Raw genomic sequence first — 27,766 nt, 5'->3', positions numbered from 1 at the left:
ATTACAGTACTCCATTAAATGTATAAAAATATGATATGATATGCTACATCCACAGCAATTTAATGGATAGGATTGCAGCGGAACCTTGTTCCTCAATTCAGTTTCCCGGATGGCGAGAATGACATCACGCTGCTCAGCCAATAGAAGCGGTCCCGCTAAGCTAAGCCTCAACTCTAGCCTGGTACGGAGCAGGTTAGTTCAAGCGTATATGTTGCTGTAGTAACTGAGCGAGGCTCAAGTCTAGCCTCTTTCGTGGAACCGAATTTGAGCAAAATGAGCCAGGCTTGTCTTTAAAAGCCCGGCTTACTGAGTTAGCTCGCTTCGTGGAATACCCCCCAGTTTTCTCTGACTCAGAATTTATTGAGTCTGTCATATATCCTTTTGCACAGCAGGTGTCACTAGTGAGAACGAGTCAACGAGGCTTCGGGTAATGAACCCTTTGGTGAACCTTTTAGATGGAAAGCCCCGTTGGTTCATGCAGCTTCGTTTTGCCATCACTAGTTAGCGGCTCGCTGCTTCTAAACAAACCGCGCAGCACGAACATGTAGCAGTGTGTCGCCCTCAGAGCTGATGAGGTAACCGGGCCACGACACACACCGTGCAGGTGAGAGTGGACCGGCTGAGGAGCCGCATGACACCAGGCAAAGAGCCGCAGGTTGGACACTCCTGAAATAGAGGCACGCCATAAAAAATAATTGTGTTGGTTTGTTTTTTGAGATATCTTTATAGCTCTATAAGTGAATAGCCCCAAATTTCCTTTACTAAATCTAACAGACGCTCGCATATCACTCCTCTGTTAATATCTTTACACTGGCTTCCTGTTGAATACAGGATCCAGTTTAAAATATTAACATTTACTTATAGAGCATTGCATGGTCAGGCCCCTAATTATTTGGTTGATCTGCTTCACCCATATGTGCCAGCTCGTTCTCTTAGATCGAGTGATTTGAATTCACTGACTGTTCCACGTTCTCGCTTAAAGACTCGTGGAGATCGAGCTTTTGCGGTCATTGCTCCCAAACTGTGGAATGCACTCCCCCTGTCTTTAAGATTGGCTGTGTCTGTGGAATCTTTTAAAAAGCATTTAAAGACCTACCTGTTTAAACAAGCATTTGGATAAATGGACCAGACAGAAACGCATTATGTCTTCGTGAATTGTGTTGTTTTATTTATATATTGTGTGGTGTTTTATATATTTTAGTTGTATTTTCTATATGTAAAGCACTTTGTGGCCTTTGTCTGAGAAAAGTGCTATATAAATAAATTTTACTTACTTACTTACTTACTTACTTTAGTTATTAATAATATGGATTTTTGCTTTTCTCAGTAAGCCGGAAAATATCCTATACAATCGATATTCGAAGGTTTGGATGAAACGTACGTGAGAGAACAACTGTTGAACAAAAAATACCGAGATACCTGTATTTTACCTGCTCAACGTGCTTAATTCCTCTAGGGGCGGTAATGAGCGAGCGGTCCCTCCCAAAACAATAGAAGAAGAGGAACAACCGAAGACGCGGCAGTTGTCGTTGGAGATTTCGTTGCTCAGTTGCGTTAAAACACATATCGCCAAATAACATGAAGCTGGCGAGGGCTGCGAGTTAATTAGTTACTCGTTTGTTTAAGCTATGAAGAACAAACGTGCTAAATCAGCCAGGTTTGGAAGTTACAAGCAAAAAGGTAAAACTACACTTGGACACGGATTCAAAAGAATAAGTCCTGCTTTGTTGACAGCTACATGCTAGCTAGCTTAGCCACGCTGGCTAACGAGGCCGCTACACTAGCGCAGCTCTGACCCACACGGGTCAGGGGGCAGGGGTAGCCCTACTGCGGTACCAGTCCGGGAACTAGGCGTGTTAAAGTCCGTCCACACTCCAGTCTAGTCCGTCCATATACTAGACATATACAGACCAAACTGAAGACACCTGGATTAGTGATCTACCATGTAGCTGTCAACAAAGCACTACTTGTTATTATTTTAGTTTAAAACATAAAAAGTCCTTATCTTGCATATGAATCAGGCCTGCTTCAGTCCTGGTAGTTTTTTGGTGTATATTCATGCCGTTCACATTCAGAAATAGATTTAGGGTCTCACTGTTTTTGCTTGCCAGTTGTCAGCGACGTTTCTCCTTCGACAAGTGTTCCTCCACTTGTGGAGGGGCAGGTGCGGTGTTTTCTAAGAGTTACCATAAGCAAAGTATTATGGACAGTAGCCAAACCTGCCCCCGTCACCCTGGTTCGATTGCGATGGTGGGGAGAGTCGTCCAGCGGAACTCTCTTCTGTCCCAGAGACGGATCCCTCGCTCGACAGAAAGCTGTTAAATCCACGACTCGCTTTCCAGTCCGGTGTGGACCCAAGCAATTTACTTCATATTTGACAGGTAAGGTCACATATACATCTTTATGATTAATGTGTGCCAGAGTTAGAACACAGAGTTGTAATTTTTTCCTCCAATCTTTACGAATTTGTTAATTGCTTCATTTTGTGTCCTTATCAATGTGTGGATTATGTATTGTTCACAGATATGGGTTCACTGGTGCTGGATGTTCTTACAAAACCTGATCACTTACCCATAGCACGAGTTCAAATAGCTGGGATTGCTAGATTGTCTTTATCCCAATCCATTAATGGATGTTTTACCCTTGTGTCACCAACATCTGAAAAACTCGGAGAGCTTCAGGTGTGTGGTACATGTACACCAGTGGTTTAATTCATAATACATACATTCACTTTAATGTTTCTACATTTGTGATGCATAAAGTGGATTAAATATGAGGTCACTATATTAGTTCTTTAGAGTGTTATATTGAAACCCCCCCCTTCCTCACAAAATGGTTTAACCCTTTTATTCCCCCTATAGGTCACTCTGGCACTGGAGGCACTGACCGAGACCTGCGGCAGCAGTAGCTCTGTGCCAACCACAGACATGAGCACAGACGCACCCGTGTCTGATCTGCTGCTGCCAGCCTGCTCTCATGTCCCCCCAGGCGGGGGCGGTAGAGAGTCTGTTGGAGGCGGTTCCAACAGCACACCCAGGTTTCTTTTCTTCTTTGTTTTGGCTGAGGTCTTGGATATTTCGCTAAAATAATTAAAATGTAATTTTCTCAATTTAAAAAGACTAACCACTCGCATAAGAGCATTTTTATAAAGCACTTTGACCGACTGCAATGTACAAAAGTTACTATATAAAAATCTTACCTTGCCTAAAGTTAAGTGTTTACAGTGAAAAGCAGATTTTTCATTGCCATAGTCTGTTTTAATTGTATTTGTTTTACTAGAGGGAAGGATCATCTGTACTTTCAAGAAAGGGGAAACGTCCACTTCATTAGGGAACCAGCAGGGAAGCCGGATGATATTTTGGACCAGCGGGACTCCCTGTCTGCTGGGTCTCATGATGCTGGCCCTTCAGTTAATGCAAAAGTACAGGAGGCACCTGTACCAGCAGACAGTCCTGCATCTCTTGACCTTCTCTCTGGTAGGGTCCACAAACAGGTGCTTTCTCCTCATTACAGAATTTATAGCTTTTTCTTTTGGATGAAATCAGAACATGGCCCGTTTCAGTTGAGCTTACAGATAAACCTTCTGCAAATAGCGCAGTGTAATGCTGCTAATGCTAACAGAACCTTCTGTTTTATTCCCCTCCAGTTTTGCTTGAGCGTGGTAGCAAGTTGAGGAATGCCATGGTGATTTCAGCATTGAAGTCTGACATCGATTCTGACATGGCTCTGAAGGACATACCCCTTCCTCTGCCCAGAGACTGCGCTGGAGACCCTCCTTTACTGTATGTCTCCTCGTGTTCTTACAAACATCACCTTGTTTAGGTAGAGACTTGCTATTGTAATGGTTTTGTGTTTCTGGAAGACCACTGGCGCCCTCTTCAGGCCAGCTGCTGCAGGACATCCTCTGCTCTGACATCCACAGCTTCTCTCAGGCCCCTGTGCTCTCTGGTCCAGAGTGCACGGCTCACCCACACCACACCGCTGTGGACCTGCTGCTCGGGAGGTAGTGTGCACATGGTCTTTTCTCACCTGCTAAAATTTTAGTATTTTTGAGTTCCAGTTTTTTAATAATATATTTACTATCATTATTGAGGTATGTTTAACTAGATCACACCAGTCATATTCACTGATACCCTGTGTTGAAATGTCTTGTTCTTGCTCTGTTTCCAGTGTGAATGAGTCTGTGCTTCCGTTATGGGATGGAGACGACCCCCCCCCCGACTCACCCTCTGGCTGCAGCAGTTTGTTCCTGGACAGTGAGCTCGGTGATCCACAATATGACCAGAGTCTTCTGGAGAACCTCTTCTACAAAGCTCCAGTACGGCCTGTGCTGCTCTGGCACTCTGCCCACCCTGCACTACTGTGGCTTCACTAACACTTCTTTGGGTTCCAGACTGACGGACGTCCGACTCCAGCAGAAGATGAGAAGAAGAGCTCGGGAAAAAATAGCAGGTTAGTTTCCTTTGGATTAACTATCCTGATCCATGATTTTTCAACAAATAACTATAAAATTGTTATTGGTTGAAATAACTTATGTTTGTTAAATTGCCATATTGAGAGAAAAGGTAATACTTTGGCAGTCATGAAATCTGTACTTTAATATTAATAATTTATCAATTATTAATATTTAGATATTTAGATTGTATAATTATAAAATATTATTAATATAAAAATCTCTTTGCAGACCGGATGGGGACTCAGGGGAGCACTTGGGACCCACTGATGTCCTCCCTGGGCTCAGTGTGGATAGGATTGCCCTTCTTGGGAGGATCCATTTAGCCAGAGTTAACATACTTCAATTAGCACTTACTACAGACAGTACGTCTAATACATCAAGGACGCTCTCAAGGAAAGGAAGGCCACCTCTACCTCTCACAACCAAGAAATGGTACAATCTAAAAAAAACATTACTCAGTTTTTAATGTGAACGGATTTGTTTGTATATGTTACCCAAGTACATCATTGTCTGTCTTCTCTAGCTCTTATTTTGTGGAATATCTGTTTCCATTTCCCTCTTCTGATGATTATGAGTCTGGAGTGGCAATACCTGCCAAGGTCACTCGAGTGTTTTCCAGTAAAGTTGTTGAAGGAGGTGAGTCCTTTGTCCTTAAACAGTAATACGAGGTGAGTCCAGATCATAGCCACACTGACTGAATGCTAAGGAGAATGCTTCGATTTTCATAGCGGTGAACTTTCACCAACGGAGTGTCTTTCCAGTACACTTTGATGGAACCAGTATCAAGAGTTGGTGGGACACCAACCTTGCATTCAGAATCTACTGCAGGAAAAGCTTTCAAAAGAAAGTAAGTGTAGTGTTTGTTAGTTGCATATTATTATTTCTATTTCTATTTGCATATGATCTATTAACTCCTAGTGCAGCTGGAGTGTCAGATCTGAGTGATTTCACACTCCTGTCACACTGTTGACTCTTTGTGGGTTGTTTCAGCCTGTTCCCATAGGGACAGCAGACCTGCCCCTGCGGTCTGTGCTGCTGTGTGATGGCCTGACGATCACCACTGCCCTCCCTGTACAAACACAGGACAACCCAGGCAAACACTACACTGGGCCTCTCAAGGTAATCTGCCCGCCAGCCAGTGGCTTTGTCCTCTGAGTTTATTCTGTAAATTGTGGAGTTGTGAAAGGGAATGAAAAATATGTTTGTTTTTTTCTCTGAAGGTGTCGTTTGAGCTAGCAGCAGACAAGAAAGACTTCTCTTGTAAGAGCAGGTCAGGGAAGACGTCCCCACAGAGACCACCCTCCTCACAGGCAGACATGTCTGCAGGGACACAGGGCGACATGCGTGGAGGTGACTTTCTGTCTGTCTGCGAGAAGAACTGCAGAATAGATGTGTCTCCCAGAACGGTTCATCCCCACCACTCCGTCCTAACTCCCCGGGGCAGGTCACGTTCTGCCTCTCCCCGCAGTGGAGCTCCACGCTCTCCTCACAGGCCTCCCCGCCAACCCGAGGAGGAGCAGAGTGACGTGTTGCTTCATGTCCTCCTCATGGTGCCAGACGGGAAGGACTTGAACTGCACGCCCCTGCAGCCTAATGTCTATTTGAACTGTAAGCTGTTTGGGTCTGAGGAGACTCGGTCCACGGTCAGCTGGGGCCAAACGCACCCTACGTTCAACTTGGTTCAGGTTAGAACACTGGGGTTGCTTTGTGTTTCTTCATCAGTCTGGTCTGTGTCTTCACGTGTGCATACACATGGGTGTGTGTGTGTGTGTGTGTGTGTGTGTGTGTGTGTGTGTGTGTGTCCTTCAGATTGCTCCGTTGACACTCACTTCCGAACTTTTGGACAGAATGCGGAATAACGTCATGGTGATAGAGGTTTGGCTGAGAGCGAGCAGGTCTGACCATGATCAACTCCTTGGGCTTGTCAAACTGCCTCTCCACCAGTTCTACATGTCATTCAGGTTGGTTGGCTTCACTGAATGTTAACATACATATAGTGCGATGCACGAGGAGCAGTAGCATCACCTAATCAACTAACTCTGGTTTCCTTGAATGCATAAACATGTGGTCTGATAGTAAATTAAAGTAACATGTGGCCACTTTGATCTGGTTTCCTGACAAAGCAATAACATGTGTCTTCATTCATGTGTCCCGCAGAGACCCTGCGGTGTCCCAGCTGCTCTTCCAGGCTCGGTACCCGGTGGTGGCGGTGGACAGCTACGTGCCTGTAGTGGACATCTTCACAGGGGCAGTGCGAGGGAGTCTGCGGGTGTGTCTGGCCATGGGTGTGGCCCAGCAGATCACCGCCTTCCAGCGTGAGAGGAACGAGGAGGGGGGTCCAGGGCCTCGACCGGCTCGGCCAGCGCACCAGCTGGACCAGAGACCTGCAGAGGACAGGAAGGTCTGCTCAGCTGGAGTGTGTAGAAACATGAGTGTCACACACCTGCCCTGGAGCATTACAGTGCTGCACTGTTTAGGAGAGGAAGGAGAGGGACGTTTGTACAGCCGACACAGTTCAGATGAAGCGGGAGTCAAATTAAACCAAGACAACTCCGTTAAATAGAAAAGGCACTACAACGCAAATAAAATAATACTGAAATGTATTAAAAAGCTACAAATAAAATCAAGCCACAAATTAATTAGTTTAAAAGTAAAATGTGAAGTGTGAATGCACAGCAGAAGTGAAGTGAGTCCTAACCCTAACTCTATGCTCAGCTATATAGGATATAGGCTCAAGGAAACAGGAATAATGTGGATTTAGTTTCCACTTTGGGAAACTTCTGATTTCTTCTGCACATTGATACTGTGTGTGATGCATAAACCCTAAATGTGGCTTCACCATGTTTAGTGTTTGGTTCCAGGCTCTGCTAGCTGTGTGTATCTGTGTGTCTGAGAGACTTGCTGGGTTTGTACTCTACATTTCATAAATGCATTCTGATCCAGTCTTTGCTTTATAAACTACCATTAGCACTGTGCAATGTGTTATTTAAGGCATTTGGAGTTGGACGTGGTGAGACATCCCAGTGCAGTTAATCCATAATGAATCAGGGACGTTACTGGAGTGCCGTTGACCCTCAGCAGTGCAGTTTTACACACCCAAAGAGTTTAAAAGCAAACTATTCAGGAACTCGACAAGCAGTGCAGACGTAATCTCAGACTTCCCGCAGTTAATGGTGAACAGAATCATTATTTCAGGTTTTATCACCGTGGTTTTAATGTTCGACTGTCACACAGGCGACCACGGCCAGTGCTGCAGCGTCTGCGGTCCTGACCGAGCATGTGTTTGTGGTGCGGGTGGAGAGGGTGGTGGGCCTCAGCCCCCTGCAGTCCACAGTGTGGGGAGAGGCAGACTGCTACATCCACTACCCCTTCCCCACCCAGCAGTCTGGAGACGGCTTCAACACACACATTGTGGAGAGCAGTAAGTAACTGTGTGTCTGTGTGCACGTATGCATTCACATCTGTGTGTGTGCGTGCATGTATTTGTGCATGTACTGTCTTATTTTATTATTAAACAATTACATTTGCTCTCCTTAGCTCTAGGTCTGAAGTCGTACCGAACAGCCACAACACTCTGTGTGCCTGATCCTGTGTTTGGACACTGTGAGACACATGTGCTGCTAACGCCCCCTGGTGTTCCAGTACAAACACTGCTGCTCAGCTGCCTGGCCAGTCAGGGTCTCGGTTCTGGAGGAGTCCAGTTTGAAGTGTGGTGCAGGTACTGCAGGGCTCTGTTTGTGGAGCACTTTGCCCATACAAACCAAGAAAGCTGAAGAGTGAATAGTTCAGATCTTCAGAAGGTCCCTGTAATCCTGTTTATTATTTTAATGTTGTAAATGGAGAACATGAGAAAACAGGCAAGGTGATGCCGTGGTGATGCCGTGACCTTTTGGCAGGTATTACTATCCAAATGTTCGGGAGCAGCTGGTAGCCAGAGGCACCCTGCCCGTGGCCAAGCTCTGCGCCATGGCGACGATGCAGGGGCAGGGCCAAAGCGAGGCCCAGCTCTTCTCCCTCCCGCTCGTCCCAAGGACAGACACGCCTTCCCAACTACGGCTCCGCCCTTCAGGTACATTTATAACGTTAGGATGTTATAACACGGTGAATGTGACTCGTGCATGTCAGGGAAATTGTGCCATTTTGCTAATGTCATTTAAGATTACAAAAGAACATGATGATTTAGTACATGTCCTTCTGATTAGCAGATGCTAATGCTTTTTTTCCATGCTTTTTTACTTATATAATAAATCTCTTTTAATCACGTGAGTCCTCATCTATTTTCAGGAAATTTCCATGACATGCATAAATTTCCAGGTTAATTTGACTGATTATTCACTGTTGGTTCTTAATTGCATATGTATGTTGCATATCTAATGGGTTGTATGGGTTAACAGGGCTGCTGGAAGTCAGTGTTCAGTACAAGAGGCGTCCAGTGAGGAGCAGCGGTGTGAGTGGCGCAGTGACTCCGCGTGAGGTGCGTCTGCTGGTGGATGTGCATAGAGCCACAGGACTGCAGGCAGCAGCACGGTAGGTGACTGACCTTGACACCTTCACTCCCAGCCACGCCCCTGCTGTGCCCAAGCCACGCCCCTCAGTTTCATTGAGCATATTGAGTTTAGTGATGTATTTCCCACAGTCCTCCACGCCCCCCTCTGTCCACAGGACGCTGGGCCTGCCGTACTACTCGGACGTGGGGCTCAACTCCTTTGTGAGTGTACAGCTGTCCTTCCTGCCTGCGCAGGAGACCCGCAACACGGGCGTGGTCGCTCGGACCTTCTGCCCCGAGTTCGGGCACCACACGGAGTTCTGCTGCCCGCTGCTCGTGGAGCGGGGGTGTGGTGAGAGCGTGTGTCTGGCCGAGCTGCTCCAGGAGGCCACGGCCGTCTTTACCGTTCACCACAGAGACACGCGCCAGGGTAAACCGCCACACACCGTGACAATCCAAGATCCACAGTTTTCATCAGTTACTCCTTAATCCTAGGTCCCTCGCGTTCATTTCAATTAATCTGAAGGCCGTACAACAGGGCTAATCAACTATATTTTAGTGACCTCTGCCATACAGTGTTCATGATTACTGTGTAATCCAAGTCTACAAAGTATTGATGCCATAGAAGGCCACAGAGTAGGCAATCGCATTGTTCATCCCAGTGAGTCTGGGATGTTACTGTAGATTATACTTGTCTCTCTTATTATTTCTGTTTTGTAGGTGAGGATGCGTGGAGGTCCAGGGACAGTGTGTTGGGCTTGGTGAGAGTTCAGCTAGCAGATCTGCTTCATAAAAGAACAGGTGAGGAGAGCAGAGATGAAGGGATGTTCACGTCTGTCCACTGCAGTCATCACAGCAGTGCGTGCTGTCTCCACAGGCGTTTGTGGCTGGTATCCTCTGTCTCCTCCCTCAAGCCTGGCGTCTGAATGCAGCCTGACCTCGGTGGGAGGCCTGCAGCTGTCTGTAAACCTGGCCCAGCCTGGAGACCGTGAACTCCTCCTCAGATCAGCCCAGCTCCTGGGGTGGGAGGCCACCAGAGCCATTGAGGAGGAGGAGGATGGCGACGAAGACCGCAGAGACGCCTGTTGGACGCACCCTGGGCCGCTGGTGCTGTCCGTGTCGGTGCCCAGGGCCTGGGTGCCCGTACCCTGTCTGCTGCTGCCGGGCCACACAGAGATCCAGCGCTCCACATACTGCTACTACAGATACAAGCTGTACGACCAGGAGGCCTGCTACTCCCGCCTGAGTCCCCCCACCCTGGAGGGGGGCGGAGGAGAGCAGCGCCTGGCCACGCTGGCCTTCCCGGGCAGCCGAACCATGGAGCTGAGGAGGGGCTGGCCACTGCGCTGGTACCTGAGAGAGGAGCGCTTTGAGGTGCAGCTCTGGGTCTCTTTCGGGAAGGGGAAGAGAGTCCGGCCACACGACTCTGACCGCCTGGTTGGCTCCGCCTTCATCGACCTCTCAGCACTGGCAGTCACTTCAAAACACAAGCAGACAATCTGTGGTATGTTGGTTTCTGGGGAACACTTGACAGGAGTAGTTACTCTATCCTGTCTGTCGCAATGCACTTTTAAATAGTCATCCCCAACTACACCAAGATTATATCTATCCTGATAGCTAGCGCGCGCACACACACACACACACACACACACACACACACACCTAAAGGTGATCTGGTAGAGTAGGTAGTGACAGGTCCTGTTAAACACATGGTGCTCTGCTACATGCTGTCAGAGGCTCTTTAAACTTCATATGCATACATGTCTCAGCGTCTTTTCCAAACCAGTTTGTATTTTCTGTTCAGGACGTGCACCTGTGTGTGTGAGTGTGTGTATGTGTAGCCTATCTTTAAGTGCAGCCATGTGTATGTTACCTGTACAGGTGTGTATCCTGTCTTTAAGCGTTCTGCTGCTGACCTGGGAGGAGCTGCTCTGAGAGCCCACATCGCCATGGTCACTAACTCCACCCCATACACAGCCCCGCCCACCAACCAGGAGGAGGTAGAACAACTGAGTATCTCAGCAGAGGAAGAAGAGGACAGACGACCCTCATCCGCACAGTCCCACGGCCCAGATGGCCTAACTGGGCAATCTCACACATCCAGCATAGTGCACGTGGGGGCTGGGGTGAGCTGTGACGTGGGGCAGGTGGGGGCTGGGGTAAGCTCTGACGTGGGGCAGGTGTCCGGCAGCTCACAGCTCACGGATGACGACTCCTTCATGGCAACAGTCAGCGTGGAGAGAGCCATGCACCTCAGTCTGAAAGGTACGCTTCCTCGTTCCTGAAGAGTGCGCTTCCTCACTGCTTTTTTAGTTTTGTTTTATATTTACAGGTGTCACTAGTGTCACTAGTTATTTTCCTAGTAAAACAGTCGTCATATTATGAGTTTCCTTTGACATGGTGTTTGTCATGTTTTTATTTGATGTTGTTTTCCAAGGCTTAAACAATCTCCCTTGGAGTAGAGGTTGAGTAAGAATCTGTATCAGAGCGAATCTTTCAGTGCTGTGGTTCACATGCTACAGACCCCTCACACTTAAGACTTTTCTCTCAACCCTAAAAGCTAACAGCCAGTGGTGACCGGATCAGTGATTATTATTTTTTTGCTTAATTACATAATTGCATGAACGCCTTATGCTGTAATGGTGCCGTGCTGCTGTGTGTACTATCCCAGTGTGTCTGTGTGTGAGGTCTCAGGTGGGTGTGTTTTCGTCCACAGGGTGTCCGTTAGCAGAGCGTGATTCTGGGCTGCCCAGCTGCTGTGTGTCCTACACCACCTCTGATGCCTCTGGCACGGTGACCACGGCCGTGGTGCGGGACAGTGCCTGTCCAGTGTGGGACCACCAGCAGGACTGCAGGTTAGACACCTCACTGCTGTCACCTGCAGCGCTGCTTGTGGAACTTGGGCAGATTGTGATGGTTCTTTATTTGTTACAGACTTTCCACAGAGCTTCTTGTGGATCCACAACAGTTGCTGGTTTTCAAAGTTTGGCACAAAGGAGGTGCAGCCAGTCACCACACGTTTTATCTGTCACACAGACTAAGAGTGATGACCTTACACAGTTTGGATCTCAATAAAATTACTGAGAACCAAACCATTTACAGGTAATCACTCTTCCTGTGCTTCTCTGTGTTACAGATGTCGAGCGGGTTATCGGCTTCGCCTCGGTGGACCTGTCCCCCCTCCTGTCTGGATTTCAGTCTGTGTGCGGCTGGTACAACATCACCGACTTTGGCGGACAGTGCCAGGGGCAGCTCAAAGTGAGCGTGTCTCCCCTGGTGGGTGTGCAGCAGCACCGCCCCCAGAGGCAGGCTGCCTACGAGAACTCCGCCCCTGACTCTAGCGTAAGCCACCTAAGCTCCTACCTTTCAATTTGGCTTTTTTATCCTTGTTTTTTAATACTCAGTTGTCTTATAAAACGATTTGAAATACAAGAGAAGATAATGTGTGAAGCACAAGGGTGCTGTGCGTGGGTGCCGCCCTGTTGGTGGTGATGAGAACTACTTGTGTCTTTGTTGCAGTCTCATTTTAGTGGCCTGCCACTGTGTTACCAAACCATGGCCACGTACGGGAGCTTCCCGTGCCACCTCAGCCAATTCTCTGAGCAGAGGATCATCTCCTCCCCCGAACACCTTCCACAGCTCTCTGCCAGGTGAGCAGCTCAAAAGCGTTTGGCCGGTCGCTCTGCGTTGGAGTGTCTTCCTGTTTTAAAGGTGCATGTTCACCTGGCGGTGCTTAATGTCCGCTTAAGGTGGATAATCCAGTGTAGAGCCTCATGCAGATGGAAGTGTTGTTACTTCATTGAAATCACAACATGAAAGAACAACTTGATTCCTAAAATATAACAGCACACAGCGTCCTGAGCACTTTTCAACATGAGCTGTTTCTGAAGAGCTCGTCTCTTTTGGTGATACCACTGGTCTACAATAAAATGATGAAGCTTGACAGTGATGGCCTCCAGTGCCTCTTTAATCAGATAAGAGTGATGAAAATGGAACAGAGTAAAGTCGTTATGTTACACACGTAAGTTTGTAGTGAATGTCAACAATCTTAGTAATTAACTTTGTGGGGAGAAAAATCAAAGGCATAAAAATTTTATTGACAAAACTGGTCAATGAAATTAGTTTCTGTGCACACAGTGGTGCCTGTGGTTGTGCTGTGGCAGTGCACAGAACATCTGGGCTCTGAAGCCATTCAGCTTTGCTTAACTGACTGCACCGGTTTCACTGTGGTTCTGTCAGGTCTGTCGTGACGGATCGTCTTGATGAGCACGTGGAAAACATTCAGCATTTCCATCAGGCTGTACAGCAAGGGGAGAGTAGCACACTGCCCCCCCCCACAGGAGACACCCAGCCCTCCAGCACACTGCCCCCCCCCAGCACAGTCCCATCCAGCACAGTCCTCTTCAAAGCCCTTAGGTACTGACACCTGCCATCTGGGCCACATGTGCATTTCCTCCTGAAGACCTCATAGATTATTTTTACAACAAATGATAACAACAAAACAACTTCAACAATAATAAAAGTAGCAATAATAGAAGAAATAGTAATTATAATAATAATGCATTTATTTATAATGCACTTTATATTTCAGTGAAATCTAGAAGATAGCAATAATAGTTTTATTTACATATACTCAAGGTCTTATAGTAAACAGAGGAGGAAGGTACCAGTGTTATTAACGTCCATGTAAAGGCAGAAGGCAACATTCTTCATGATCTTTCAGGAAAAACCTCAGTGAGCTGGATGATATCCAAAGGTACTTCAGCCGCAAGTTGTCCACGCCTGTCTTCTCTGGACCAGCGGATCTGGACCATCACCCCAGAGAGGATGAGCACGCGGGTCTGATGGACAGTCCACAGCTGCAGCTCACGTCGAACCAGCTGCTGGGAGACGACTGCTGCATCATTGAGGGTAAAGACAGGAATAAAAGATGGAGTCATTGCAACCTGGATCAGTTAAATCTACATCTTTATGGTAAAAATGGTTTGTTCCAATATAACGGTTTGTTTTGAATATTAAAACCATTTAGGTCCAAGTAACCATCACAATGAAGCAGCATCTTCGAACTTTCACTGGGACCACACTACACTTGCAGCACAAACACAAGTGTATGTTTTCACTGGTGAGGATAATTTAATACCTGCAGAGTCTGAGAGCAGTAAGACAGAGGCGTGTTCTCAGAGAGACCCAGAAACCAGACAGGAGGACATCTCTGCTCTCACCTCTCCTGCCCCAGAAGAATCCACCATTTCATCCATACCTGAGGACCTTCACCAAGACCAGTGCTTTACTGAGGATGAGGAGAAAGGAGAGAGTGAACTGGAAGAGGATGAGGAGTTTGAAGAGACACTGATTGAACCTCGGCCGCTGAATGAGGTCACCTCGGTGACGGACAGGACCAGCCCCTGGACTAGCGTGATGTCTGTTCCTGATCTTGGCTCTTTAGAGAGTGTGGAGGCAGTGGAACCGCCTGCCGGTGATTGGACCAGCCCCCCACAGGAAAAGCAGAGGGACAGTGTCATGGTGCCTCCTGCCTCCTCCCGACCTCCGAGCTCTGAACACAGTTATTCAGACCTGTCTGATGGGTTTGAATCAGAGGAGGCAGCAGGGTCAAGGCCTTGCATGGAACACAGTGATGAAGAGGAGGCAGTCACTTCAGGTGTGCATGAGGACTCCACACAGGGCATCCAGCAGACATTACACCATGATCAGCAACACAGCGTGTCTGATTCAGATGACTCACCGTTACCCCTTAGTACAGGACCCAGTACAATGACAGGTGCTGTACAAAGTGTAAAACTGTATCCTTTCTGCCTTATAAAACATGCTTATTTCTCCTCACTGATTGCTTGATTTGTTTAATTTAATTCAATTCAATGTAGACAATTGTTCATTAAACAATCCGCACATCTAGACACTTTGCACCTTGACCTTCTCTTCTAGCTGTGATGCTGCAGAGATTCCCAACTTCTTCCTTCCGTCACACCACCTGGAGGCATCTCTGCGAGCTCTGCGCTTGGCGCCTGTGTTTCCCTCCGTAAGCAGCTGCTCTCACTTAATAATGTCTGTATTACACGAGATGGCCACGCGTGTTGAGCACTGAACTGTTTAGGGATGTACTGCAGTATTCTGCCTCCAGATTCTGAGTGTCTGCATCTGTTTGTGCATGTTTAGGAGTGAATGGCTTAAAGTTCCTTGTTTTTAGGGGACTGTGAAGTCTGATTGTACGTATAGACGATCTGCTCGTCCAAAGGCCCGAGTTCTGCCCTCGTCAGCGAAGAGAGAAGAAACGGAAAGAATAGCAAAGATTTTTGCTTCACATTTTACAGAGCAAAGTTAACATTCATGTTGCTCTTATTCTCTTTTTCTACGTATGATGTGTACAGTATATATTTGCATAATTATTTTGCATTATTTGAACTAAATTAAGTTTATATTTACCACAGATATTTTGAATAATGTTAGGAATTAAAAAATGTTTTTTTAATGTGCTGTAAAAAATTTTATTTTTCTAAAAGATGTAAAAAGCAGATAATAAAAGTAATTTTTATTTTCAGGTCTGTTTTTAGTAATTTAAGAGAATAATTCAGCTGGCCGCAGTGCTGTTGTATAATTGATGAATGTTTAACGGCCTCTTCGCCCTGTTCTTGCTGGGTCGGCCTGCAGTGGACTGGCCACCATAAGCAGTTGGTTGACAGATGAGAAAATTACCCAGTTTGAGTTGCAGAGAACAATGACAACGATCACAGCTGCTCATCACAGCACCTGTCCAAGGACAAACAAGTGAATGAGCCAACAGAGCTAACCCCCCCCCCCACCCCCCTTATGTGTGCGCTATTCAGAGTGAGGAGCTAGTTCAGCGAGCTGGACCCTGCCTGACCTTCCTGATGAGGACAGTCAGAGTAAAAACAGCTGCATAATCAACACTAATAAACATCATTAACAATATAATAGAGCATGGGAATGTGACGTCAGCGGACACGAAAGACGCAATGCATTACGGGAGTTTATGACACGGAAGCTACAGTTATAATAATATAAATATACCCACAGCATACACACATGCAGTGTGAGTCTGAGCAGAATTACTGTGTACATTTCCATCTTCAATATGGATGCATAATGTTTCAGAGAACAGCATGAATGCAATCTGAGATGTGTCATAAATGCAAAGAATCATGCAAGAAGTAATTTAAAAATAAAAATGTAAAAGACTTGGAGGCCCGTCATTTGGGTCGCTTTATTATGGGAAGTTACAAGTCTTGTACAATCAAGCAAACTCGTCCCTCCACTTTCATATATATTTAATGGTGTACAGAAGTGCGGTTTCCAGCACGCTGCTAGTGCAAACAAATACACATCACTGTGAATGCTTAGGCGTCTGATCTTTAGGTCCGTTGTAACGCATTTGATCTAATCTCTCTGGACAAGTCCTACTTTCTCGCGAATTGTCTGGATTATCATTACAAATAGAAGGCCTCCATAAATCGCCGTGGCCGTGGTTAAGAGGAGGCAGGTATCGTGATTTAAGGGAAAGTCCCGTCAAACAGTGAAGGGAGGGGGGAAATATGACTACGGGAGAGAGGTAGTGGTGAAACACGTGCACTGCATTTGGCGCGCGCGACTCACTGACTGGGGGCCCCGCGGCGCCACGCGCTCGCGCTCTGCGTCCTCTGGTGAACTGCAGGAGTTTGTCCATCATAACAAGGTGTTGGTGGTATAACGCTCGCGCTCTTCTGAACGACTTCACAAAATCCGCCAGCAGCAGGTCTCCCCTTATGAACGTATTCCAAAGATCCTGTGAATTAGTGAAACGGATGTGTGGGTCCTAGATATTAGCTGCGTTACCTACATTTTACATTTACATTCCAGCTGTATGTTAAATATTTACCTCCGATATGTCTGCCAAATCAATAACTCTTTCCTCTTGACAGCGCTGGCTTGTCCCGAGACTGACAGGGAGACCATGCAAACGATCTAAAAGTATTTAGTCAAAATAAGGCTTGAATAAGCAGTATTGGAGTCACAAAGGAACCAGATTACTCCACAATTTTCGAGGCACTTACTCAATTCCTTCTGTTTATGTTTTACCGAGAAGGACAGTTGACCCAGAACCCGATATCTTTCCGCTAAGAGTAGTTTGTTGTTGTTCAGAAAGGGCTGGTAAGATAAATTTCGCTCCGCAAGCCTCCGGTTGGAGCCCCACTTAATCTCTTTCTGCCTCTGATGTTTCTGCATCTATACATGAAAATTGTATAGGAAACGAATATTGAATTTAAAAGTAATGTGAACAAAAGATGCGCTGTTAATTAATTTTTCAGTCTAAGGTTTGCTTCAAAGCTCTGACGGAACTCGCAAACGATTAATGTTTTTAAAAAGTAAAACATAAAAAAACACAAATGAATATTGCATCTCAGAACGTCTTTGAAATGTAAACGGTTACACAATTTCTTTAATACTCAAACAAAATGGAAAAAGTACCTGTGGGCCAACCCTGACGAGCCAGTCAAACCTCTCCTCATCCTCCAACATATCCCTCAACTCGGCGATACTTAAATACTTGAAGCGGTCCAAATAAGTTCTGGAGTCCCATCTATGGGTCATGTTTTGCTTTGTTTCTGTTGTAGTTTTCAGTAGTTAATATGCCATGAGACTCGAGGGCAAAATATTGTAACTGTAATTCGTCTCTTGAGGCTAAACTAGAGTAGTGCGCCACCCCCCCCCCCCCCCCCTTGTGTGTGTGTGTGTGAGCACAGCGTTGCGAAGGTTATCGTCAGCATATGAACAACCATTTTTTGCACGTGATTCACTAAGAAGTATTACTTTGCCGATGAGGTGCCTATCTATTATTAAACCAGTCACTGTGAAATAAGGATTATAGCTAACAAGTCAGATCTTTAGAAATCAGCACCACGGACAGCACATTTGATCTGAGCGACCATTAAATTGTACCTACCATTAGGTACAATTTAATCAGTCGCCAGAATTGGCACTTGCATACACGCGTATAAATGTATATTAACTCTTTAAGCTTTAATAATATTGACGAGAAAAATGTAGTTTTGTGTTGAACAATCCAGAGTTATAATGGTGTAGATTGAATATTGACAATGGAATGTATTTCCGGAAGTGATGTAATAGCGCACTTCTCCGCTTTTAAAGCTCACTACTCTAACCCCATCGAAATTTGTCTTCCGATTTTATCCCATCTGTGCAGCCAGAACACACACACACTAATGATTACTATGGGGCTGTGGATCACACGTGCCCAGATCGGTGGGCAGACCTAGCCCGGCGCCCGGGGAGCAGTTGGGGTTAGGTGCCTTGCTCAAGGGCACCTCAGTCATGGCCTTAGGTCTGGGAATCGAACCCACGACCCTCCGGTCACAAGACCAGTTCCCTAACCGCCAGGCCATGACTGTTATTGTTATTGTTACTATTTAATTGATAGTGAATAACTGTTTTGTACAATTTTATCCTTTGCATATTGTTCAGTGTCCATATGTAACCAGGTTGGTCTGTCACTTGTGTATAATTACACAAAATGTACTGTATTTGTTTATCTGTTTATCTAGTTGTGAATATGTGGGATCCAGACTCCTCCCCTTTCTGTTTCTTCTTTTGTGGTGTTTTCCCCCCCAAGTATAAATAGCGACCACCCATCTTAACTCTCCCCTTTTCATTTTAATATCGTGGGAGAGGAGTGGCTGATCAAATAAAAGAAGATCGCCTACAAAGATTGCATGTGGCTAGTGATTCTTACACAATGCAGAAACACACCGGTCACACATACAGTTGTAAAGTTTAGACAGCCTGGGTGTCCTTTAAGGTGGATAATATCTCATCTTCCACTGTTTATATTCCTTGGCTTTTATTTTGTCATTTCACTTCCCATCAGAACATATATATATATATATATATATATATATATATATATATATATATATATATATATATATATATATATATACTGTATATATATATATATATATATATATATATATATATATATATATATATATATATATATATATATATATATATTTGGACTGTGACAGTTACATAAAAACTGTGGAGGAACATGCACTCCTGGCTAATCTTGGTCGGGTGTCTTGGTCGGGTGTCTTGGTCTTGTCAGCATCAGAGTACATGAGTTTAAATGTGAACTCAAACTGTTGCATCATCTCGGCTGGATCTTATAAAGAAGCCAGATTACAGTGGTCACTGTGATGCTTGATTTGTGTTAAACAGCTATATGTGAGACAGAAAAGCTGTGAGCACAGGTATGGAGATGGTGGCCACCATTGATGTGACAGCCAGCCAAGAGAACTCACTCATCTCCCTGCAGGAGTGCTGAAGCCACTCGACCAGGACCAGAGCAGGCCGACCATCGAGTCCACACAAATGTCCATCTCAGTAGGTGAATTGAGTGGTGTGGACACTTTGGTTTGTACTGTAGAGACAATCTCAGCATCTAATACCTATATCAGGAGTCTTATCTGCAAAAGAATGTCTATTTTAGTAATGCACACACCCAAAATAGCCAATCACATAAACACTCAGGCCACCTAGTAAGACAAGGCCAATCACGCTTGGTTCTCCTTGATTGGTCGAAATTTGTTAACTTAAACTGTTGCAACACAATGATCAATATATCATGACTCAGCTTGACATTATGTCAGACCTCTGTAGTTACAACTGTGGGAATATATTATGTATTTTGTCTAATAATGAATGTACAGATGCAGTGAAAATGATCTCATTGTAGGAGTGTGTTAATCTCCACCAGTACAAATGAAGGAATGAGGTTGGGGTTGGGGTTGAGGGTGGGGTTGAGGGTGGGGTTGAGAGTGGGGTTGAGGTTGGGGTTGAGGGTTGAGGGTGGGGTTGGGGTTGAGGGTGGGGTTGAGACTGTCTCACTTCTATGTGTATCTTTGTTCAGTGTATTATCAGAAAATTATACATTGGGACAACAAGCCAGTTGTCACAACTGCTACTTGGAGATGATGGATATGTAAAGATTAGAATTTAGTGTCACTGATGAACTTAAGGGCAGCGACTCCCTCTTATCAAGCACCTGCTTTCATGGCCCCCGAGACCCTAAGTAACCATGGACACAGGTTCAGTAGAAGGGTGAGGCACTCATCACTTCTGTCTAGTGAAATAGTTGATAGTCTCTACTAATGCTGCTCTCTGCTAATGTTGCTCTCTACTAATGCTGTAGTCAGCAAATCAACTGATTCTCATGGTGCTGGTCAATAAATGACTTGTTTCATTGGCTGGAGTTTTTAGTAAAGGAAACTAATAACAGAAAATACTGAAGTATGAATCTAAAGCTTTGAAGATTTCAAACACATTCATTTCAAAATTATTGTAGTACCAGTTTAGCAAAAAGTGTCCTCCTGCATGAGGACATTTGATGTCATGCTCACAAAGACATCCAGCACTGAGAATTCCAGTGTCTATTGTGATTATTCTATCAAGATCAGATATCAGTTTTATTGCAGTCTCTAAGACACAGTTTCTAAAAGTATGTCTCCTTTTGTCACAACTTAACACATAGCAGCCTAAGCCACACACACAACACACAAAACATTTCACACTTTTGGAAAAATGCAAACACGTCAACCAAAGCTCTTTCAACTCTTGCCAAAATCGTATTTGTGTATTCAAATTCTACACACAAATATCAGATGAACTGCTTTTCTTATATGATAGCTGTCACGTCTAGCCACGCCCCTTCTGTCTATCATGTCTAACCCCGCCCCTTCTGTCTATCATGTCTAACCCCGCCCCTTCTGTCTATCATGTCTAACCCCACCCCTTCTGTCTATCATGTCTAACCCCGCCCCTTCTGTCTATCATGTCTAACCCCACCCCTTCTGTCTATCATGTCTAACCCCGCCCCTTCTGTCTATCATGTCTAACCCCACCCCTTCTGTCTATCATGTCTAACCCCGCCCCTTCTGTCTATCATGTCTAACCCCACCCCTTCTGTCTATCATGTCTAACCCCGCCCCTTCTGTCTATCATGTCTAACCCCGCCCCTTCTGTCTATCATGTCTAACCCCGCCCCTTCTGTCTATCATGTCTAACCCCACCCCTTCTGTCTATCATGTCTAACCCCACCCCTTCTGTCTATCATGTCTAACCCCACCCCTTCTGTCTATCATGTCTAACCCCACCCCTTCTGTCTATCATGTCTAACCCCGCCCCTTCTGTCTATCATGTCTAACCCCACCCCTTCTGTCTATCATGTCTAGTGGAGCTGTAATCCAGCAGGAGGTGCAGATCTATCAGAACGATCCCCAGCATGTCTGTTATAGTAAGCACAACATCTCAGTCAGAACACATATGGTCTCACGTGCATGATGACTGTTTTGTAAGAAGGAAAATAAATATTTGAGTCTCAATAATGACTCGTTTCTCTGCTCCACAGATCCTGGTGAAGTATATGCTGAGAACACGCTCATCCAAGAATGCCTGAGTAGGTCTGATCTTGTTAGTCAGCATTGTACAGACTTCACACACTCCTCCTGAGATCCAGGATATACTTACTGGCACAGTCATGCTGACATAGTCATTTCTTTTGGATGTTTTCCCGCAGGGAAACGTTGTTATTTGAAGCCTCCAAAAATGTTCACCCATCTTCATCTTTGAGGTATGTTCCAGCTGATGAGTCTTGGTTTCAGCCTTCATGGGATGCCAGTATGTTGGTTTCTGTCATATCCATTCAGCCATTCAAACTCCAGCATTTCTACATATTATATTATTATAGTCCAGCATTTCCTCATATTATATTAAGTCTTAATTATGTGGCAGACAGCAGTGTGAGCAACAGGAGCAGAGAAGGAGGAGGCGGGGCCTCTGTGAGCTTCAGTTCAGCCCCCGTGCTGAAACACAGGACATGATTTGAAATACAGGACATTTTTGAATGCAGCTACATAGCAGTTCATCTTCCAGCTGGAAAAAAGTTTCTCTTTGGGAATGGATATCTCGAATATTTAATCTTACATATGAATATGTTGAATACGTAAAGATTGACATCTTACCAGAGGTGGACATTCCAGGTTCAGGATTCCCAGGATTTTACTCAAGGTTGCTGGATTTTCTAATTAATGCCATCCAGGTAAAATTAATGGAATCAACACAATCCAGGAAGCCTGAGCTAAATCTTGTTTTACTTTCTGAACCTAGAATGTCCACATCTGCATTTTACTGGCCTGCAAGCTAATGTGTGAGGCCTGTATCAGCAAATAAATTACAGAAGGTGTTACTGCTAGTGAAAATAAACAGTGACTCGCTGAATCTCGTGTTTTTCATCGTCTTACTGACAGGAAATTGCATCAGTCATTAATTACAAGATCAAAAGCAGGACCAGTTTAAATGTCACATGCAAAGTGGCATTTTATGTTGCAGTATAGAGAATGTGAAAAAACACCACTGCCCCCTAAAGGATGTCCTTAGAATAACATTAAGCAGTGGTCAGTTTTTCTCATCAGTTTGGCAGATGCAGGTTCATCTTTATGAGACTTTTCATTGTATAATGTGCTTCGTAATCTTTGAGTGTCTGTGTGTGGCCATGGAGAACATAGTTAACTAACTCAACATTCCTAACTTGAACAGTCCTAACATCACTGGCCCTAAATGGTGCAGTAACATAATTGTGTGTTGATCACTATGTATGTGTGTATATATAATAGGGATGGCATTGAGGAACACTGAATAACTAGTTGACTGAATAACTAGTTGACTGAATCACTAGTTCACTGAATCACTAGTTGACTGAATCACTAGTTCACTGAATCACTAGTTCACTGAATCACTAGTTCACTGAGCGTGTCCATTCTCTAGGACTTGTCCAGCAGGTTAAGTAGTTCCTGACGTTTTGTTTTTAAAAGGCTGTAGTTTCGTTTTCTGTAGTATGTTCGTTTTGCTGCAGTGATCTTAATGCTGCAGGTCTTTGTGAGTGCTGGATTTCCACAGTACATTTCAGGTCTCCATGCAAGCAGGAGGTTAATAATAAATGTGGGGATCCAGACAGCAACAAGTCTGCATCTCTGAGCCCTGTGTGCCTTGGCTCTGAGTGGATACCTGGGTTCTCTGTGCTCTGGTTCTCTGTGCTCTGGTTCTGTGTGCTCTGGTTCTGTGTGCTCTGGTTCTGTGTGCTCTGGTTCTGTGTGCATATGGTGGCCAATCAGAGGTCCCACCTCATATTGCACACACCACTTTAATGTAAATTATTACATATTTTTGCCTAATTTTTTATTATTTATTGTTTGTATATTTTGTCTTAAATGCTGCCTTAGCGAGGACCTAACCCAAACCCTATATGGTATATTATATAAAGAGGATGCTAAATCCTATTTCACTGTTGTTACACTGACCAGCAAGACCAGCGGTTCATCCTCTGTGTTCACCTTGTTTATTAAGGAGTTCGGCGATGTATCTGAATCTACAAAATTCCCCCTCAAGGGTACAAGGGAAACGCTTTGGAGCTTTTGATATGAAAGATAAAGATAAAGATAAAGATAAGATTAAGATAAAGATAAAGATAAGATTAAGATAAAGATAAAGATAAAGATAAAGATAAAGATAAGATAAAGATAAAGATAAGATTAAGATAAGATAAAGATAAAGATAAAGATAAAGATAAAGATAAAGATAAAGATAAGATAAAGACAAGATAAAGATAAAGAAAAGATAAAGATAAGGTAAGATAAAGATAAGATAAAGATAAGATGAAGATAAGAAAAGGTAAAGATAAGATAAGATAAAGAAAAGATAAAGATAAAGATAAGATAAAGATGTTTGTTAGTTCTTAATGATCCACATGTTTAGTACATTTGGCACTATGACAAAGAAGCTTGTTGCTCAGTGGTGGGAAAATATGCCCATGAGCAGAGGTTACTGTGGCAACTGTTGCCATGCAACAAGGTGATGGCATAGTGTTTGGTATCTTCTGGAATGTGTTCAGAAGCAGATAACCTCTAATTTAGATCCACTATCTGTGGCTGGAAAACGGGCAGTTGGACTTTTATTTAATCATATCTGCTGATCAGAACATTTCCTTCTATTACTAACTAAGTAGACTTTTTCACCAATTGACTTATGTACTCTGTATCTGTTATACCAGTATGCTATTGTACACAGCATACATTAGCTGGACTGAGTTAAACTTTAGTCTCTCATCTCTCCCTCTAACAGACTAAGCACAACCGTTCAATGTTGGAGTTGTGGCATCATTGAACCGATTACCTTAAACAGTTAAAACAATACTGCCAAAATAAAGACATAAAATGAAATAATATACAAAAAAAGGTAAATACAAAATGATCAAATAAATTATTTTTTTTATGATTTTAAATTGTTGCTTAAAACAGCTAAATCACTCAGTATTAATCAATTATCAATTATATGCTCAAAGTTACCACCTCCAAATATTCCTTCAGGTACATTGTCGCCCCCTAGTGTACGAAACATCTGCCATGTGTAAAAATATATCCAGACAGTGACTCAGCTTACATTCATGAGTGTTCTATGTACATGTGACTGAGGTCTCCTCACAGTATCCTGAGGTCTGCCACGTCTACTGCTCCAAATCTGAAACACGTCCAAGCTGTGTGGCCATTCAGAAGGCAGCTGTAACTAATCCACTCCACCAACCCTGTTAAAGAGAGCACTGACACAGCTTTTTGTGTGAAGCTCAGTAACAAAACTTTTAATATAGAATCTTCTCTTCTCCTTCTCTTCTCCAAAACTACATCTTTTGAAAACATACATTTAGAGCCAGTGGAATGGAGACAAGTGTAAGGCACAGTGCCCATAAGCTCTCCTCATGTCCATGCCTGCTAAACAAACCATTTGTGATGCTATGTCAGCCTAGCTTCCATTTGTGAGAGAATCTATAGGTTCTCCCAGAGGCCACACCCTCTAGCTCCCACAGGCCACACCCTCTAGTCTCTGAAGGGACAGGACTGAAGGCACAGGCTTGACACAGTGATACATGATTTGAATTAAATGCATGAGACCTTCTATATCTTTAGTGCCACTGAATCTGCCTTTCACATCGAGGGGAAAGTAAGAGATGGACTTGGACTCAGTATTGGAGGGCTGGTGTGTCTTTAGCATTACATGAAACTTATGGCGTATGCAGGACAGTGTCCCGTGTATGGTAGTGTTCCACTCAGGACAGTGTCCCGTGTATGGTAATGTTCCACTCAGGACAGTGTCCCGTGTATGGTAGTGTTCCACTCAGGACAGTGTCCCGCGTATGGTAGTGTTCCACTCAGGACAGTGTCCCGCGTATGGTAGTGTTCCACTCAGGACAGTGTCCCGCGTATGGTAGTGTTCCACTCAGGACAGTGTCCCGCGTATGGTAGTGTTCTACTCAGGACAGTGTCCCGCGTATGGTAGTGTTCCACTCAGGACAGTGTCCCGCGTATGGTAGTGTTCTACTCAGGACAGTGTCCCACGTATGGTAGTGTTCCACTCAGGACAGTGTCCCGCGTATGGTAGTGTTCTACTCAGGACAGTGTCCCACGTATGGTAGTGTTCCACTCAGGACAGTGTCCCACGTATGGTAGTGTTCCACTCAGGACAGTGTCCCGCGTATGGTAGTGTTCCACTCAGGACAGTGTCCCGCGTATGGTAGTGTTCCACTCAGGACAGTGTCCCGCGTATGGTAGTGTTCTACTCAGGACAGTGTCCCGCGTATGGTAGTGTTCTACTCAGGACAGTATCCCACGTATGGTAGTGTTCTACTCAGGACAGTGTCCCGCGTATGGTAGTGTTCTACTCAGGACAGTGTCCCGCGTATGGTAGTGTTCTACTCAGGACAGTGTCCCGTGTATGGTAGTGTTCTACTCAGGACAGTGTCCCGCGTATGGTAGTGTTCTACTCAGGACAGTGTCCCGCGTATGGTAATGTTCCTCTCAGCATCATTCAGGCTGCCTGGTCCGTTTCAGGAGTCTGACATGACTGGGTCTCTCTGTGACTGGGTTTGTTCATACATAAGTATATATTTGGCAATTATTTATTTAAAATAAGTAACTATGTATTTAAAAACTGGCACTTTTAGTTAAATGGAGGTTTGGTTTCCGTCAGTCTGCCAACGGGTTCTTTCACATGTACTATTATCCATAACAACGCTCATGATTGTTAGTGTGGAAGTGTGTGTGTTCTGGTTAGTGTGGAAGTGTGTGTGTTCTGTGGGAAATGAACCCATGACCTTGGGTTCTCCATCAGGCTATGCACAGGATCTTTACTGTGCACATTGTGTTAGGCATTAGGGGTTAGGGGTTAGGGTTAGAGTTAGGCATTAGGGGTTAGGGGTTGGGCATTAGGGTTAGGCATTAGGGGTTAGGGGTTAGGGTTAGAGTTAGGCATTAGGGGTTAGGGGTTAGGGTTAGGGTTACTGTACTGTGGATGTGGTTATTGCACCAAGGTTGGGTGTAGTCAGCTGTGCTGTGAGCAGCAGCTCTGGTGGAGGTGACAGGGCTTCACTGGATCTAATTATTCAGGAAAGTGGGAGTGAGTGACTCAGCCATATGTGCAGAATGCTGGAGGGACATTTGGGAAAAACATGTTTGTTTTGTTTCTACAATCACAAACCTGTGAACACAATAAACCAATGAATGCTTAATAATTCATATGAAGAAAATTATGCAGATTTACAGTGTTAATTTTTTTGTTATTTGGGTGTCTAAAAGGGTCACAGGATTTATTTTCCCCAGGAGTCCCTCCTCCATCACCTCCATCACCTTCATCACCTCCATTACCCCTCCTCCATCATCTCCATCACCTCCATCAGCCCTCCTCCATCACCTCCATCACCTTCATCACCTCCATCACCTCCATCAGCCCTCCTCCATCATCTCCATCACCTCCTTCATCATCTCCATCAGCCCTCCTCCATCACCTTCATCACCTCCATCACCTCCATCAGCCCTCCTCCATCACCTCCATCACCTCCATCACCTTCATCATCTCCATCACCTCCATCACCTTCATCATCTCCATCACCTCCATCAGCCCTCCTCCATCACCTCCATCACCTTCATCACCTCCATCACCTCCATCAGCCCTCCTCCATCACCTCCTCCATCACCTTCATCACCTCCATCAGCCCTCCTCCATCACCTCCATCACCTCCTCCATCACCTTCATCACCTCCATCACCCCTCCTCCATCACCTCCTCCATCACCTCCTCCATCACCTCCATCAGCCCTCCTCCATCACCTCCATCATCTCCATCACCCCTCCTCCATCACCTCCATCACCTCCATCAGCCCTCCTCTGTTGCCCCACTGGAGAAGAGCATCTGTCCTCTCTCGTTCCAGACCAGGTAAAGGCCAAAGTGTGGACCAACGCTGTGCTAGGTGAGTGTGTTCTCACAGTCAGTTAACCAACTGTCTTTGTTACATGTGGATTATCAATGTTTTGGAATTTTCTAATTTGTGAGAAAACATAATAATTGCTTTGCAACTATATCACTTTTCAATCACAATTACAAAAATAATATTTAATAAAAAAATAATAGGCAGAGTCTATTTCATTATCAACAACAGCAGCACTGAGCCGTTGTCAGAATGGAGCCTTTTTGTCTGCACTAGGAGAGCTGTGTTGTGGAGGAGGGTGTAGTTATTGTGTTGTGGAGGAGGGTGTAGTTATTGTGTTGTGGAGGAGGGTGTAGTTATTGTGTTGTGGAGGAGTGTGTAGTTATTGTGTTGTGGAGGAGGGTGTAGTTATTGTGTTGTGGAGGAGGGTGTAGTTATTGTGTTGTGGAGGAGGGTGTAGTTATTGTGTTGTGGAAGAGGGTGTA

At 44.9% G+C, this 27,766-nt stretch overlaps 1 protein-coding gene across 6 annotated transcripts; it reads left to right on the top strand.

The window, feature by feature from the left end:
- The first annotated feature begins 484 nt into the window (after positions 1–484).
- LOC143477679 (C2 domain-containing protein 3-like) lies at positions 485–15,498 on the top strand. 6 transcript variants are annotated; one of them, XM_076976396.1, is made up of 34 exons: positions 485–655; positions 1,457–1,680; positions 2,112–2,381; positions 2,524–2,681; positions 2,862–3,037; positions 3,280–3,476; positions 3,647–3,782; positions 3,863–4,003; positions 4,171–4,318; positions 4,394–4,452; positions 4,685–4,888; positions 4,980–5,092; positions 5,185–5,303; positions 5,447–5,575; positions 5,677–6,141; positions 6,266–6,417; positions 6,614–6,857; positions 7,691–7,877; positions 7,994–8,174; positions 8,353–8,525; positions 8,851–8,983; positions 9,119–9,372; positions 9,663–9,743; positions 9,820–10,446; positions 10,824–11,207; positions 11,659–11,797; positions 11,877–11,941; positions 12,079–12,284; positions 12,462–12,592; positions 13,182–13,358; positions 13,666–13,853; positions 13,972–14,721; positions 14,886–14,979; positions 15,117–15,289. In XM_076976396.1, the coding sequence occupies exons 2-34, from the start codon at positions 1,629–1,631 to the stop codon at positions 15,145–15,147; spliced, it is 6,564 nt and encodes a 2,187-aa protein (XP_076832511.1). In that variant the 5' UTR covers positions 485–655; positions 1,457–1,628; the 3' UTR covers positions 15,148–15,289. The 6 variants fall into 6 exon arrangements, with proteins under 6 accessions (XP_076832511.1, XP_076832513.1, XP_076832512.1 ...); XM_076976398.1 differs by having other exon boundaries at positions 15,148–15,287; XM_076976397.1 differs by having other exon boundaries at positions 486–655; positions 13,972–14,743; positions 15,117–15,282.
- The last annotated feature ends 12,268 nt before the right edge of the window (positions 15,499–27,766 follow it).

Source organism: Brachyhypopomus gauderio, chromosome 16 (assembly GCF_052324685.1).
Source record: "Brachyhypopomus gauderio isolate BG-103 chromosome 16, BGAUD_0.2, whole genome shotgun sequence".
In the NCBI taxonomy this organism is placed as follows: Eukaryota; Metazoa; Chordata; class Actinopteri; order Gymnotiformes; family Hypopomidae; genus Brachyhypopomus; species Brachyhypopomus gauderio.
The sequence above is the reverse complement of the archived record's forward strand: the minus strand, read 5'-3'. Positions and strand labels throughout refer to the sequence as shown.

Excerpts from the sequence above, each read along its gene's own strand:
- LOC143477679 (XM_076976393.1), top strand. The coding sequence starts at position 1,629 with ATGAAGAACAAACGTGCTAAATCAGCCAGGTTTGGAAGTTACAAGCAA. Across the intron at positions 2,382-2,523 it reads ATTTACTTCATATTTGACAG|ATATGGGTTCACTGGTGCTG; the intron begins GTAAGGTCACAT and ends TATTGTTCACAG. Across the intron at positions 11,798-11,876 it reads GACCACCAGCAGGACTGCAG|ACTTTCCACAGAGCTTCTTG; the intron begins GTTAGACACCTC and ends TATTTGTTACAG.